This window comes from Xyrauchen texanus, chromosome 25 (assembly GCF_025860055.1).
Source record: "Xyrauchen texanus isolate HMW12.3.18 chromosome 25, RBS_HiC_50CHRs, whole genome shotgun sequence".
Lineage (NCBI taxonomy): Eukaryota > Metazoa > Chordata > Actinopteri > Cypriniformes > Catostomidae > Xyrauchen > Xyrauchen texanus.
The window spans coordinates 37,142,575-37,157,699 of NC_068300.1; the positions used below are offsets into that span (position 1 = coordinate 37,142,575).

Here is a 15,125-nt window from a genome sequence, read left to right on the forward strand (position 1 = left end):
TGGATAATACATTTGAACACACCTTGAGATAGCAAAAGGGAAGCTCATATTAGCAGAATATAGCTCACCAGACTGTCGACATTTTTCCTTTAAAAAACTTGCCGTGCAGGTCATCTCAAGCTTACCTGATCTCCATCTGATGATATCAGTGAATTCGTTGTTGTCTCCGCCCTCAGAGGCCTCTGACAGTGTGCCCACTGTCGCCATCTTCTCAGGAGTCACGGGTACGTCTGACAAGTATAGAAATCCAGCCACAGGGGATTGGCAGGGCTCAGCTTTACATATACAACACCACTGTAAATCCCTGCAACAGATGAGATACTATTAGCCTCATTTCACAGCAATGGTATAGCGTAATGCATATTGCGCAGTACATCAGTGTTTTCAACCCTATCTTTCAGCAGCAGTGCTCCGCTGAGAAGTTTGAGTTTGATTTCACACAGTACCTTGAAGTAAAAAAAAAAAAAAAGTCAAATTCAAAATGTTCTTTGCTTAGATGATGAAAAATTACTTTTATATCAAATGTAATCATAATATGCATCTACATAATTATGTTAAATATTAATTAGCTGCAATCATGTAATAAACCAATTTAGTGGGTGTGGGTACTTCAGCCACCACGAAGACCATTTTTGATCTAGGAAAAACCCTGGTATTACCTGAAGCATTTAATTTTTTCTTAAACTCATTGCAATACCATGCAGTTGTGAATTACTGAATTAATGTAGCACTTCTGGATTTTTCTGTAATCAACAACAAAGCTGCACATGGATGTTTCAATCTATGTTAATGGGTATGGGGTGTGATAAGGCCCCGATATAAGCATTTCCCATGTATGCATTTTGCAGCGGAGCTGCACTACAGATAAATCATGAGCACCGCTGTTGTGATTTCACATGGTTCATATAATATTTGTAACGCAACATAACACTTGCCAGCCCCAGTCAGCAGTGTGCTTTCTACACTGTGAAAAAGATCCTAAAACACACACACACACACACACACACACACACACACACACACACACTACACGCACTTACTCACAAAACACCTGTCCAACTCACTTAATTTCAAGTGGCCCGAGGGCTCATTTCTGAAACGTAGGATGGCAGTGGATCGCAACGATTCACTGAACAATCAGTTATCGCTTTCCTCGTGAATATAAATGAGCCTTCCCCTGTCATATGTATGTTTTGGAGTGCATATTGCTTGCTTCAAAAGCGGAATGAAACAGCGCTACATGGGCCAATTATCAACATGGCTTCATAGCAGCATGAGGGCAGAGCAGGTGCAGTAATTCACGGACTGGTCTCAACCGCACAGGCTATTTTATATGTGCCTGTGAACCAATGAGATGAGCAGTTGGGTCACAAAATCCATTTGAATGTGGTACAGAATTGTCTGTTGCAAAACTCTTTTGTCTCAGTGATGAAACAAGTTTAAAGCATACAGCCTCCACATTTTAAACGGCACTGACAAAGAAAACAGGAGAAAACATCAAATTAAAAGTTTTTTTAAAAATCTCAGATCATAACACTTCAAAAACTTTACCATGTATTTACCATGATACTATGACTGAACTATGGTAGTTGTGGCAGAAAAACTTTCTAAATGTATTTAGACTCATTACAAAAATGCCATAGTTATGTATATAGTAACCACAGTTACTAACCATGGTAGTTAAGAGCCATGCATGGTTTTACATGGTTACCATGAACTATTACAATACCATTATAACATATAATAATACCATTGTTAAAACTATGGATACAATGGAAGAACTATGGTGCATTTTCACAATTGTGGATCAGTATAAAATCTGTACTTTTGTAATGCTCTCTGACTGTAGGAAAATGTAGTTTTCCCTAAAGAAGACCCAACTTAGTCACACTGTCAGAATATCTCAATTTAGCCATGTAAAAAATTAGGTGTTCAAGATGTAACTGTTGTTAATATCATAATTTTCATCTGCATCCCAAGCTCAAAATCAATGCTGTTCTGTCAAATATGCATTTCATTACACATAATATATATTATTATTATTATTGGTAATTGCATGGGTGCTACCAAAGCATGTGCTAGTGCCACATTTTCAACGGGCCCTTTGAGGGCACAAATAAACCCTGATATGGCCCAGGTTGAAATTGAGTTTGACACACGTTTCAAGCTATTCTTTTACGGGTGCAACGTTGCAGGCTTGTTGACGTGCGCACAACAGCACCGCTGCTGAAAACAATCCTAAGGGAAACATTGCGATATACAGTACTTCCGGAAAAGTTCTTCTTCGTTCAAGGGTTAAAAAGGAATTCTAAACAGCTGAGCAATGGTATACAGTTTGCATACTTTCGGCCACACAGTGGTTGGAGGTATTTAGAGGAGCATTTAAATATGAGGACGCTACATTTAAAAACTTAACTAATGTGACATTAAAATGTTTTATCAATTACTTCATGCCTCATTCTGAGAGTAGGATTTACATTCTGCACATTATCACTCTTTTATACACCAATCTTTGCAGTCGTATCAGTGTCAGCATACTGTAAATTACATTAATAGTTTAATCGGCACATATTATAGCCACGTATAGCATGTTAGTGCATTAGCATCATGAATTCAGAAAATAAACAAGACAAATTAAACATTTTCAACAGCATATATTACTTTAAATCATCATCCAGTGGTTAATAAAGCAATATACCAAAAGAGGGTATGTCTTACAGTGATCTGATTTGCCTAAAACCCCCTTAACCGTGCTAAAATCAATGTAAGGTACAGACTAAAATGTCTAATTGCTTTTATAAAATATTTGGAGCAGTAATCAAAGACACCAGTGTTCATTAAATAATTCAATTTATTAATAACAAATTTAATCAGCAAAATATACAATTATATAATACTCCAAGTTTTTATTTTCCTTATGTAAGTCAATCTCCTTCCACCATTCACAAAATGTTAATCCACCATATAAATCAAAACTCATAGCGAAATGTTCCATGTTTGTGGTATAGTAGCATCAAAAGTCATAATCTTCCAATATGGCACATTGATATGAAATTCAAATGTTGTGCGGTTAGAGGTGTGCATTTATAGTCATTTTATAACGTCATGTAACGCTGCTCATCGAATCAGAATTCAGGGTCCGAACAATCCGTTATATAACAGCTTCTTTTACTAACCTTGTGTGAATTGTACTCATAGAATGAGGCATAAAGTCATTGAGCAGTGTGGCGGGTGTCTGAAAGCATGTCCTTGCTCAGCTGTTTCGAACTTATTTTTACCCCTGAACGAGGAACGAAGAAGAACTTTTCCGGAAGTACGCTGGGGCCTAAATACTTAAAGAAAATATTAAACGATTAAAAGTACCTAAACACACAGGACTATTAAATCAGATGATCTGGATTGTCTAGTTGTAGTAAGGTTGCAGCAGAGAGTTAGATCAGGGAAAACCTTTAGTGAAATCGACAGGTCAGGTGAAAACATCGGCCTTACAGCGCCAACAAACAGATGCAGAGACAAGAGTGAGATTTTATCACTGCTTTAAGTGCCCCTACAGAAGAATACCCATCACAATGCAGACTGAGACCGAATACTGCACGAGAAAAGTCAAGCCCCGTGTGTGTGTGTGTGTGTGTGTGTGTGTGTGTGTGTGTGTGTGTGTGTGTGTGTGTGTGTACAAGTTGTAACAGAAGCTGTCACCCAGCCAAACAGGTCACCATGCATTCATTGCGAAGCTCCCCCCACATTCTTTCCTTCAAAATTGGGTCACTGATAAGGGGTTCAGCAACAGCAAACCTCTTAACGCAGCACTGACAGACAGAGGTAAACAGAAATGTGGCCAGTGTGATGTCATTGATTAATAATGAGTTAATGGTCAGGAATGCTGAAAGTCATTGAAGAGAATCCAAACACAATCCTTGCAGACAATTTACAGCCTGTCTTGTCTGAGAAAGGATTTGGGTGAGCTTTATAAATAAACATGTTGGCATGCATTAGCAATGCAGCATGACAAAAAAAGTCTAACTTTTGACTCCTGCTAAGAAAAGGTGATTTTCTTAGTTCCCCATACTGAGCTGCTCTCCTCCACAAAAAAGAATGCTTATCTGATATAAAACATTCATACATGTATGAATGTACAAGTTTGCTTGTGGAAGCTACATGAAGGAGTCAAGACCAAGACTGTTGTGTTCTGGACAAATGCTACAAAGACCAACACCAAGAGAATAATTACATTGAAGGAGCAACTCATCTGTGACAGGTTGTTGCCTGCATGAAATGAGATGAGTAACCCTAGGTTTAACCCTAAACTCTAACTGACCCAACCTCTACCAAACACAACCAACCTTAACTCTAATTAACCCAACCAACCCTATCTCTATTAAACCCAACCAAACATAACATTAATCCAATCTTACTCTAACTTACCCAACTTCACCCAAAAATGAAAATTCTCTCATCATTTACTCACCCTCATGCAATTCCAGATGTAATTTCTTCTGCAGAATACAAACCAAAATTTTTAGTAGAATTTCTCATCTTCGTAGGTCCACACAATGCAATTGAATGGTGACCAAAATAAAAGTCCTTTTATACTGTACTTCTTGGCATTGCAGTCTCAAGGCACAATTAAGATTTCAAGCTTGATTAAACGTCCTAATGCTTGACGCATGCACAGAGTGCTAGATGGCTCTAAGAAGTGTAATCAAGCTTGAAATCATAATCACCAAGGAGACTGCAGATGTCAAGATTTTATGTGAAAAGTAACGTATATTTTGATCTATTGTAGAGGTTGACCGATAGTGGATTTTGCTGATATATATTATTAAGGGGGTGGCTGATAGTTTTTAAAATCAATTGATAGAATGTCAAAAAACATTATTACTCTTTCTATACTATGGGTGGCAAAGACAAAGAGTCCAAAATGAATTAAATCCCAGATGCAATTTTTTTTGTTAAACCAAAATCCCCAAAATAATCAAAAAAAAAATCAGATTTGGTGCATAACGAGGGACATTTAAGTGTAAACAAGCCTGAAACACACCAGGGACTTGTTCCACAAAGCATCTATTGGCATTGATAAATCAGTTTAACCAATATATCAGTCTACCTCGAGTCTCTTCCCACCCAAAACCAAATCGCTTCAGAAGACGTGGATTAAGACACTGGAGTCATATGGATTAATTTTATTTTGCCTTTATTTGATTTTTGGAGCTTAAAAGTTCTGGTCACCATTCACTTGCATTGTATGGACCTACAGAGCTGAGATATAAAAATCTTCATTTGTGTTCTGCAGAAGAAGAAAAAAAAAATCTAATTTTACACATTTTCTGTTACTTTCTCCTATCCGGCTTAAAGGGGACCTATCATGCAAAGTTCACTTTTATATAAATGTGAGTCGGCAGTGTGAGAACACAACCACCCTACAATGTTAAAAGTCCACCCACTCCTCTTTCTTATATTTCTATTCATCAAAAACTGTGTGTCAAAATTAACAGTTCTTGTTTCTGCTGTAAAGTGGCGTCACGTTACAGGCCTCGTCCACGACTGGTGACGGACTCCACCCTATTCTCATGGTACTTCCCTGAGTGATCTACACACAGTCCGCTATTTTTTTCCACCCTGGAGCAGATACAGTGAGAAGAATAATGTCTCAGCTTCGTAAGCGTCACAAGTGTTCTGTTATTGACTGTAAAAGTGAACATAAGAGTCTTCATGTACTCCCGGCATTAGAGCCACTGAAGTTTTGTTATTGAAGGAAATGTGTCCCAAAACATACAAAAATGTGTGTATGTTTGTGCAAATAATTTTACACCGAACTGCTTTGTGAATGAGTGTCAATATAAAGCAGGATTTTCAAAATATTTTATTCTCAAGCACGGATCAGTACCGACCAGCTACTTAGAATTTTTAACCCGAAAACGCTTACTGTCAGTTACTATTGTCTCTGATTGTAGTCACAAGACCAAATATACATTTATCATACATATATGGCTAAACTCCGGTATTTACACTGTCAGTCAGGTGCTGATTTGTTGTTGCTGTAGTAACTGAAGCACCAGCTGTAAAGGCACAGACCTCTTCCAGAAAGGGGGCAGGAGCAGCAGCTCATTTGCATTTAAAGAGACGCACACGAAATCAGTGTGTTTTTGATTCCACCCAAAAAAGAGGCATTTATAACATGGTATGATAAATGATCTGTGGGGTATTTTGAGCTGAAACTTCACAGAAACATTCTGGAGACACCTGAGACTTATATTACATCTTGTAAAAAGGGGCATGATAGGTCTCCTTTAATATGCAGGGACAATTATAAGTAAGCCATTCATATAATTTCTCAAAAACTGTAAACATTGTGGTGCTAAAATAATTCCTGTTGTTTGAAGCGGCACGTCCAGACTGACACAACAACATTGACTCAACCAATGATGTAAGTTGGAAGTGGGACTATCTGTTTGTTCAATCAACCATAGATGGGGGTGGTGTTTGGAAAGCTGTTTGAAAACATTGTATATTATTGCAATTCTGTTAGGTGGCACAGATATTACTCACCTTAGCTTTAACTCTAACCCAACCAAACCTACCTCCATTAAACACAACCAAACTAAACAATATAAAACACAACTTACTTTAACTCTAACTAACCCTAATCCTATCAGTTTGTTTCTTAATTTCTCACATTCATCAAACTTCTATTAGAACTTCAGATGGCCAGATGCTGGACATTTTAGTCGGAGGCGGCGCTATGTTGTTTAAATGCGCTATGAAATGCAAGCGAGGGAAGCGAGCCAGCACGCTGGTCAAGCTCCGCCAGCACGGCTTTCGAACAGCGCTGTTGAGTATTCATCTGGTGAATCGCCGCTCAAAACGGACGAACTACATCTCCTCACCCGTACAAACAAGGACTTTTCAAACTCTGCTGCTTTGTGCTTCACAGAAACCTGGCTGAGTGAAGCCATTCCGGACAGCTCGTTACATCTGCCGGGTTTTCAGCTGTTCAGGCCGGATTGCATTGCAGAGTTAACAGGGAAAACGAGAGGCGGTGAAACGTGCTTTTACATCAAAGAAAGTTGGTGTACAGATGAAACAACGTTAAAGAAGATTTGCTATCCTAATTTGGATGAACTCTTTATCAACTGTATGCCTTTCTACTCACCACGGTAGTTTTACTACTTTATTCAGGTGAGTGTTTATAGTCCTCCACACATGTGTGTGAACACAGCGCTGCAAAAGCTGGCTGATCAGATCACGGACACGGAACAACAATACCCGGACTCAGTTATTATTATTCACAGCAATTTGAACAGAGCCAATCTCACTTGTGAACTGCCAAAATACAGACAGCACATTACACGCCCCAACATGGACAGAAACATACTGAACCACTGCTACACAACATTAAAGGATGCATATTGCTCTGTCCCTAGAGCAGATTTGGGACTCTCTGATCACTGTCAGGTTCATCTTCTTCCAATCTACAGGCAGAATCTTAAATCAGCTAAACCAGTAGTAAATACTGTAAAAAGTAGGACAAATGAACCAGAGCTGGAACTACAAGCCTGCTTTGACTGTACTGATTGGAGTGTTTTTGAAGCTGCAGACACCAATCTGGATGAGCTCACAGAATCTGTGACATCATATATCAGTTTCTGTGAGGATATGTGCATACCTACTAGGACTCATTTAACATTCAACAACGACAAACCATGGTTTACAGGAAAACTCAGATAGCTTTGTCATGCCAAAGTGGATGCTTACAGAAGCGGGGATAATATCTTGTATAATCAGGCCAAAAGCACACTAAGAAAATTAAAGTGGCTAAAAGAAAATACTCTTTCTAGATCCCATTCAATTTGCTTATAGAACAAATAGGCCTGTAGATGATGCGGTCAACTTTAGTTCGGCTTTCAACGCCATCATCCCAGGTCTCCTATGGAATAAATTAACCCAGCTCTCTGTTCCCACATCTATCTGTCAGGATAGGCAGCAGCTAGTGAGACTGGGGAAATTCATCTCCAGCACATGTACGATCAGCACTGGTGCCTCCCAGGGATATGTGCTCTCCCAGCTACTCTTCTCCCTTTATACCAACGTCTGCACCGCCAAGGACCCCTCTGTAAAGTTCTTGAAGTTTGCAGATGGCACTACCGTCATCATCCTCGTCCAAGATGACGATGAGTCTGCATACAGAAGGGATGTTGAACGGCTGGCTCACTGGTGCAGTCATAAAAACCTGGAGCTGAACACGCTCAGAACGGTGGAGATGATGTTGGACTTTAGGAGGAACACCCCAACATTGACCCCGCTCACTATTCTGAACAGCACTATGGCATCAGTGGATTAATTCAGGTTCCTGGACACCAATCATCTCACATGACCTGAAGTGGGAGACCCACATTGACTCCGGTGTGAAAAAGGCCCAGCAGAGGTTCTATTTCCTTCGCCAGATTTGGAAGTTCAACCTACCACAGGCGCTGCTGATACAGTTCTACTCAGCAGTCATTGAGTCTGTCCTCAGCACTTCAATAACTGTCTGGTTTGGTTCAGCTACTAAACTGGCCATCAGAAGACTACAAAGGACAGTTCAGACTGCTGAGTGGATTATTGGTTGCCCCTTGCCCACCCTTTAAGACCTGTACACTTCCAGAGTGAGGAAAAGGGCTGGTAAAATCACTCTGGACCCCACTCACCCAGCCCCACTCACTACCTTATTGAACTGTTGCCTTTTGGCCAATGCTACAGAGCACTAAGAACCAGAACCATCAGGCACAATAACGTTTTTTCTTCAGGCTATCCATCTCATGAACAGTTCAAACTATGTACAAACTAAGTTAAGTGTAATACACAGCCTAGTCACTTCTATTATTTAACTACCTCTTCTGCATTGCAATCCCTTGCACAGTAAATAACAGATTTGGATTTGTACTGTACATACTACATGTATATTTTTGTCTTATTGTGTACATCTATAAAGATTGTATCTTTACAATCGTATTTTGTGTTTTTTTTTTTTTGGTATTTTATGCAATGGGAGTTTCTATCACCAAGAAAAATTCCTTGTGGAAGCATACATTGTAATAAAGCTAATTCTGATTCTGATTCAAAGGTCATATATCATATTAAGTCTTGAAGGAGTCAAAGTCTCAAGGAACAGAAACAACACCATTTAAAACCGTGCATCTGTTCATTTGAATAGTTTGACATATTTCGTTTTTAATGTATTTAGTCACGTTTAGACCCCATAATTCAACAAAACTTGTCAAACTTGTAGTAAGCCTTTGAAACCAGCTTGATTTGATTTAAAAAGCAAAATGCTGGCAGTAAAGAGGGAGCTCTCACCTTTGCGTGATGAATCTCCCAGTGCAGTACAGTGACTCTCATCAATTATTGAATCATTGACTCGTTTTAGGGCATGTTCAGCGCTCGAGACTTCACAAGTAGCTGCCAGCGCGTCTATTCCTCCAGATCTCTGCTCAGTGCTGTAAGTGATCCAAACTCCTTTAGAAAAACTTCAGAGTTATCCAGTTCGATTGTTTCGGCGCTTCTGATGTAGTTTACTTTAGTTCTATGTTTCTATAAAGTTTACTCTACTCATGAATAACAAAATAAGAGCTACGCGTCCACACCGCGCGTCCCGAACTCTGCCATCCGCTCCGCCCACTCAAAAGAGCAGGAATGATGGACACGTGACGTCACGAGCAGCGCTCGCGCCAGTCATGTTGCGTTTACGGGACGACCCCGTGTGGAATTATGGGAAACCTGTAATTTGAAAGGCGACTATATCTGTATGAAACCAAACAGGCACAAAATTCACATTTATACAAAATATATATTAAAATAAAATTGGATAGAAGTTGTCAAATAAAAAATTACATTAACTCTTAAATGCATGGAAATTTCAGCAAACACTCTTTAGAGACCCGACATGTATATCTATCAAGATATCAACTTGAAAATAATAAAGTATATTTTGATGTTTTGATGTCTTATTTTGCATATATATAAAAAAAGATAATACAACATACCAGGACAAATCTCAAACAGGATTCATTAATCTCACGCTGAAATTTCATGAGACGGATCTGGCTGTCAAACACATAACATATAAGATACAAACAAGTATTTTCTTAGGCACCTATTGAGTCTAAATAGACAAACAACTTACATAATGTCAGTAGTACACCCAAATGTTAATAGCCATATCCAGGGTTGTGAGGGTTACTTTTGAAAGGGTTACAGATCTGGGGAAGGCTACAAACATTCAAACATTCAGCTGCATTGAAGGTTCCCAAGAGTACAGTGGCCTCCACAACTCCTAAATGGAAGAACTTTGGAACAACCAAGACTCTTCTTAGAGCTGACCCCCTGGCCAAACTGAGCAATCGGGGGAGAAGGGCCTTGGTAAGAGAGGTGACCAAAACCCAATAGTCACTCTAGTTGTGCTCCAGTGATCATGAGTGGAGATGGCAGAAACTTGCAGAAGGACAACCATCACTGCAACACTCCACCGATATGGGCTTTATGGCAGAGTGGCCAGATGGAAGCTTCTCCTCAGTGCAAGACACATAAAAGCACCTAAAGGACTCTCAGACTGTGAGAAACAAGAATCTCTGGTCTGATGAAATGAAGATTGAACAGTTTGGCCTCAATTCCACGTGTCATGTCTGGAGGAAACCAGGCACCGCTCCTCACCTGACCAATAACATCCCTACAGTGAAGCATGGTGGTGGCAGCATCATGCTGTGGGGGTGTTTTTCAGCAGCAGGGACCGGGGACTGGTCAGGGTTGAAGGAATACAGAGATATCCTTAATGAAAACCTGATCCAGATAGCTCAGGACCTCAGACTGGGCTGAAGGTTCACCTTCCAACAGGACAATGACCCTAAGCACACAGCCAAGACAATGTAAGACAACTCTGTGAATGACCTTGAGTGGTCCAGCCAGACTTGAACTCAATCGAACATCTCTGGAGAGACCTGAAAATGGCTGTCCACGGATGGTCCCCATCCAAACACAATACTTTGAGCTTGAGAGGATCTGCAGAGAAGAATGGCAAAAAAATCCCCAAATTCAGGTGTGAACAGATTGTCGCATCATACCCCAAAAAGACTTGAAGCTGTAAATATATATATATTTTTATTATTTAATTTTTAACAATTTTGTCTTTTTTTTTACATGTTGACAAGAGATAGATTGAGGAATACTACAGAGGTGTAGGCACATCTCCAAAAAATGGACGAGGTACAGGGGGAATAATGAGGTCCTGGATCTCTGAAGACCCCAGGTATGCATTTAAAGTTTAAAATATTCCAATGACTATCTCATGGTTTTTTATCAAATCTTTATTTAATCTAAATAGTATATTTATATATTATTAATGAAATCAATATTGTGAATACATTATTTGAAACACTACATTATAATTAATATAAAATTAATACAATTACAAAATAACAATTCATAATTTGTAAAATAGATAAAATATTTACATAATTCTATATTTAAGTAAATATGTGTGTGTGTGTGTGTGTGTGTGTGTGTGTGTGTGTGTAAATATATTCAATATTTGAAATATTGTATTATTTTAAATAGTTAATTTTCATTTTATAAAACAAAATAAAAACTTTCAACACTTACAGGATCAAAATATTAAATTATTCTTATTTCTAATTAACAGATCAGACAAATCTGGAGATAGAAATGCATGCATTGTGATATAAAAATATGTATGTAATCATGGACAAAATACATTGATCAAATTATACATTATTTTGGTTTTACTAGTGCACCAAAGAGAATTATATATGTAACAAAGAGTGTTTCAGTTCAAATTTGAATGATCTGATAGATATATATATATATATATATATATATATATATATATATGTGAAAATGCATTTATTTACTTTTTTAGTAAAGAAATCTCAAAATACGTAACAATATACAATAACTTTATTAACATTTTCCAAACAAAGCCTTCAACAGTATAAAGAAAGGAATGCACTAAAATATTACCAATTGAATTAACGTTAAACATTTCCCAAAGTCTCAGTGGGAGTTTGACTAACTGAAAGAACTTGTCTCTAGATTGCATATTCATTGTTATGGGCATTAAATCTCTTAAACTCTCATCCTCCTCAATCTGCTGGTAGACTGTGGCAGGTAGATTTCCTCCCGATATCTTGAAGCCGCATTCATGATTTGCGTCAGGGTGTCAGCACCAGTGTCAAGTGCCGCTTTAAACTCCACATGAAAATCACTGCAGAAAATGTCTCATTCAAGAATGTGAATAACCAAAAATCAAAAGAATAACTCTTAGGAGAGTAGAGAGTGAAAGTGAAACGTGTACAGTAAAAATACTTAAATATTGATCTGTTTCTATTGCTTCAGAAGACATGAATTAGAATGGATTACTTTTATGCTGCCTTTGTGTGCTTTTAGGACCTTCAAAATTCTGGTCACCATTCACTTGCATAGTAGGACCTACAGAGCTGAAATATTCTTCTAAAAATCTTTGTTTGTGTTCTGAAGAAGAAAGAAAGTCATATACATCTGGGGTGATGGTGAGTAAATGATGAGAGAATTTTCATTTTTGGGTGAACTGTTCCTTTAACAGCGACTGTATACTTCAGAAGTGAAACAATCTCAAAAGCCAAAGAAAATACACAATTTAATACTTTAACTATCACATAACTACCAATAGGAGGCAGTATATGACCAATTTATCAATATGTTGAGGATTTAAATTGTATTAATATATTATTGCACTTGGCAACGTAGGCCTACTGCTGTATGGGATTAATGTGCATATTACATACGTATTGGACTGCACTCGTCCACCGGTTTCATCTTTGTTTATCTCTCGATTCATCCACAGCAGCCAAACGTCGAGCACTACAGTACAGCATTCGTCGAATCGCACGCCATGTTTTTTCCTTTTCCTTTCGCCATAAAACCATAACTTCTCTTATTTGCGTACTCTATATGAAAGCATTGCGTGTACATTATGCATTATTATGCTCATGCGTAAATAAAATTTGAAAAGTTTTACCAGGAGTGGGGTTCGAACCCACGCGGACATATGTCCATTGGATCTTAAGTCCAACGCCTTAACCACTCGGCCATCCTGGTATTCTTACATGCATTTCTATCAGAAAATGTATTTTACCTTCACTTTATATTTAAAGCTGCTCGAGCAGCTGACTTACATTTACCATGCTAGCTGATTCTACTAATACTGTACTAATCTACTCTCCAACCAACTCTCCAACCACTAATAACTACTATGTGCTTCGATTAACTAGCTAAAATGAAGAATACAACGATCTTTAACATGTATCTTTAAATACATGTTAAAGCTCGTAATAGGTCGAAGCGGTTCCCTCTCGAGAGGTCTCTCCTATTGCGTAAGTAGCTTACGCTATGGGAAAACTCCGTTTCTCGAGAAATATTGAAGTCTTTATGTAAAACGCACTGCAGCTGCACAGCAGACAGCAATGAGTTAGGCAGCTCGGTCATTGGCTGTGCTGCGGCAACTTGCTCGAACCAATGACGGGGCGACTCTGAACCCGCGACCAATGAGCGCGCTTCACGCCCGATTAAGATTAGCGTGGCTAAGGCTATGTATTAGGCGCCTGTCATGAGAGTTCTTTAGATTTAATCTCCTTCAGCGAAGACCTTCTCTTCGCTGGATCCTCCGGATTGTTGGAGTCTTTTCGCCCGCCGTTGACAAGCCTACAGCAGGACTGCTAAGAGAACGCCGGCGCCTTCAGCCGCCTTCGAAGCATTCTGCTACGCCATCCGGCGCGCATCACTGATATCCTTTTTACTTACAAGTGTTCGCCTCTGCGACGCTTTTGATTTAAGTAAAGAGCAATTTTCGAGGCGTTGTTCCAAATGCCTTTAACCTGCGCCTCGTGCAGAGGCCCTCTTCCTGACGGGGACCGTCACGTTATCTGCACTCGCTGCCTGGGACCTGACCACGCAGAAGCTGCTCTCATTCAGGGCGGATGCCCGAATGTGACTCCCTGGGCCTCGCCGAGCTGCGCGCTCGCTTTGCCGCCTTAGCCGTCTCCTCCGTTCGAGCCACGCAAGAAAAAGAGGCTGCCAGAGCACGCGGAATTCAGTGACGTCACGCCGGGCCAGTCCCCGCGTGCTTCACCACTACCCAAGATCTCCCCGCCACCAGTCCATTTCACGCAGGCGGACCAGCACCCCTCCAACAGAGCGGTGGGTCTCGTCTGGGGACGACGGTGAAAAGGATGACAGCCTTTCTATTGACGCTGCATCCGACGACTGGCCGGGCTCGGCCTTCGACCCCGCGCCGTCGACATTAGCGGACACGAGCACGGGCACCAGCATGGACTCTGAGATCGTCCGCATCCTGTCCAAAGCCGTGGAAGACCTCGGGCTCGACTGGTCTTCTCGGAAGAACCCGCCCGCAGCCGGCTGGACGAGTGGTTCCTGCAGAGCGCCGGCAGGCCCTCGACAGAGACCCTCCCTTTCTTCCCGAAGTTCACGACGAACTCACAAAGTCGTGGAAAGCCCGCACTCTGCTCGCCTGAAGCCTTCTTTCTCTTCCTCGCTCTCCTCGGTGGACGGCGCGAGAGAAAGAGGCTACTGAGGGAACCCGCCCCTCGAGGAGGCTGTGGCCAACCATCTGTGCCCACCCTCCACCGCTGGATGGAAAGCCAAAGCTTCTCATCCCTCGAAGCCCTGCCGATCTACCTCAGCTCTGCCCGGCGCGCATACGCGCCGCCCGCCAAGCTGCATCAGCGCTTCATTCCATGGCTGTTCTACAAGTTTATCAGGCCAAACTTCTCCACACCATGGGCGAGTCGGGACCTGAACCTGAGGCTTTCAAGGACCTGCGCAGCGCCACTGACGTAGCCCTGCGAGCCACAAAGGCCACCGCCCAATCCATCGGCCGGGCCATGGCTAACCTGACTGTCCTTGAGCGCCATCTGTGGCTGACGCTAACAGAGATGAAGGACGCGGATAAGGCGCCATTTCTTGACGCGCCTATCGCTCCAAGCGGCCTGTTCGGACCGGCGGTAAAAGAGTTTGCTGAACGCTTCACTGAAGCTCGGAAGGATTCGCAGGCTATGCGTCACTTCCTGCCCAAGCACTCC

At 40.7% G+C, this 15,125-nt stretch overlaps 1 protein-coding gene and 1 non-coding gene across 4 annotated transcripts in view; both read right to left on the reverse strand.

Moving 5' to 3' along the window:
• Positions 1-9,639, reverse strand: part of LOC127618368 (utrophin-like) — a 269,333-nt gene extending 259,694 nt beyond the window's left edge. For all 3 annotated transcript variants that reach the window (XM_052090759.1, XM_052090761.1, XM_052090757.1), the window contains exons 1-2: positions 9,334-9,639; positions 126-304 (exon numbers count right to left, since the gene is read on the reverse strand). In XM_052090759.1, the coding sequence (XP_051946719.1) occupies positions 126-207 (82 nt within the window). In that variant the 5' untranslated portion in view covers positions 208-304; positions 9,334-9,639. The remainder of the gene's footprint in view (positions 1-125; positions 305-9,333) is intronic.
• A 3,403-nt stretch (positions 9,640-13,042) lies between these two features.
• On the reverse strand, positions 13,043-13,125 carry trnal-uaa (transfer RNA leucine (anticodon UAA)). The gene has a single exon. It is a non-coding gene; the product is annotated as a tRNA-Leu (tRNA).
• Between the last annotated feature and the right edge of the window lie 2,000 nt (positions 13,126-15,125).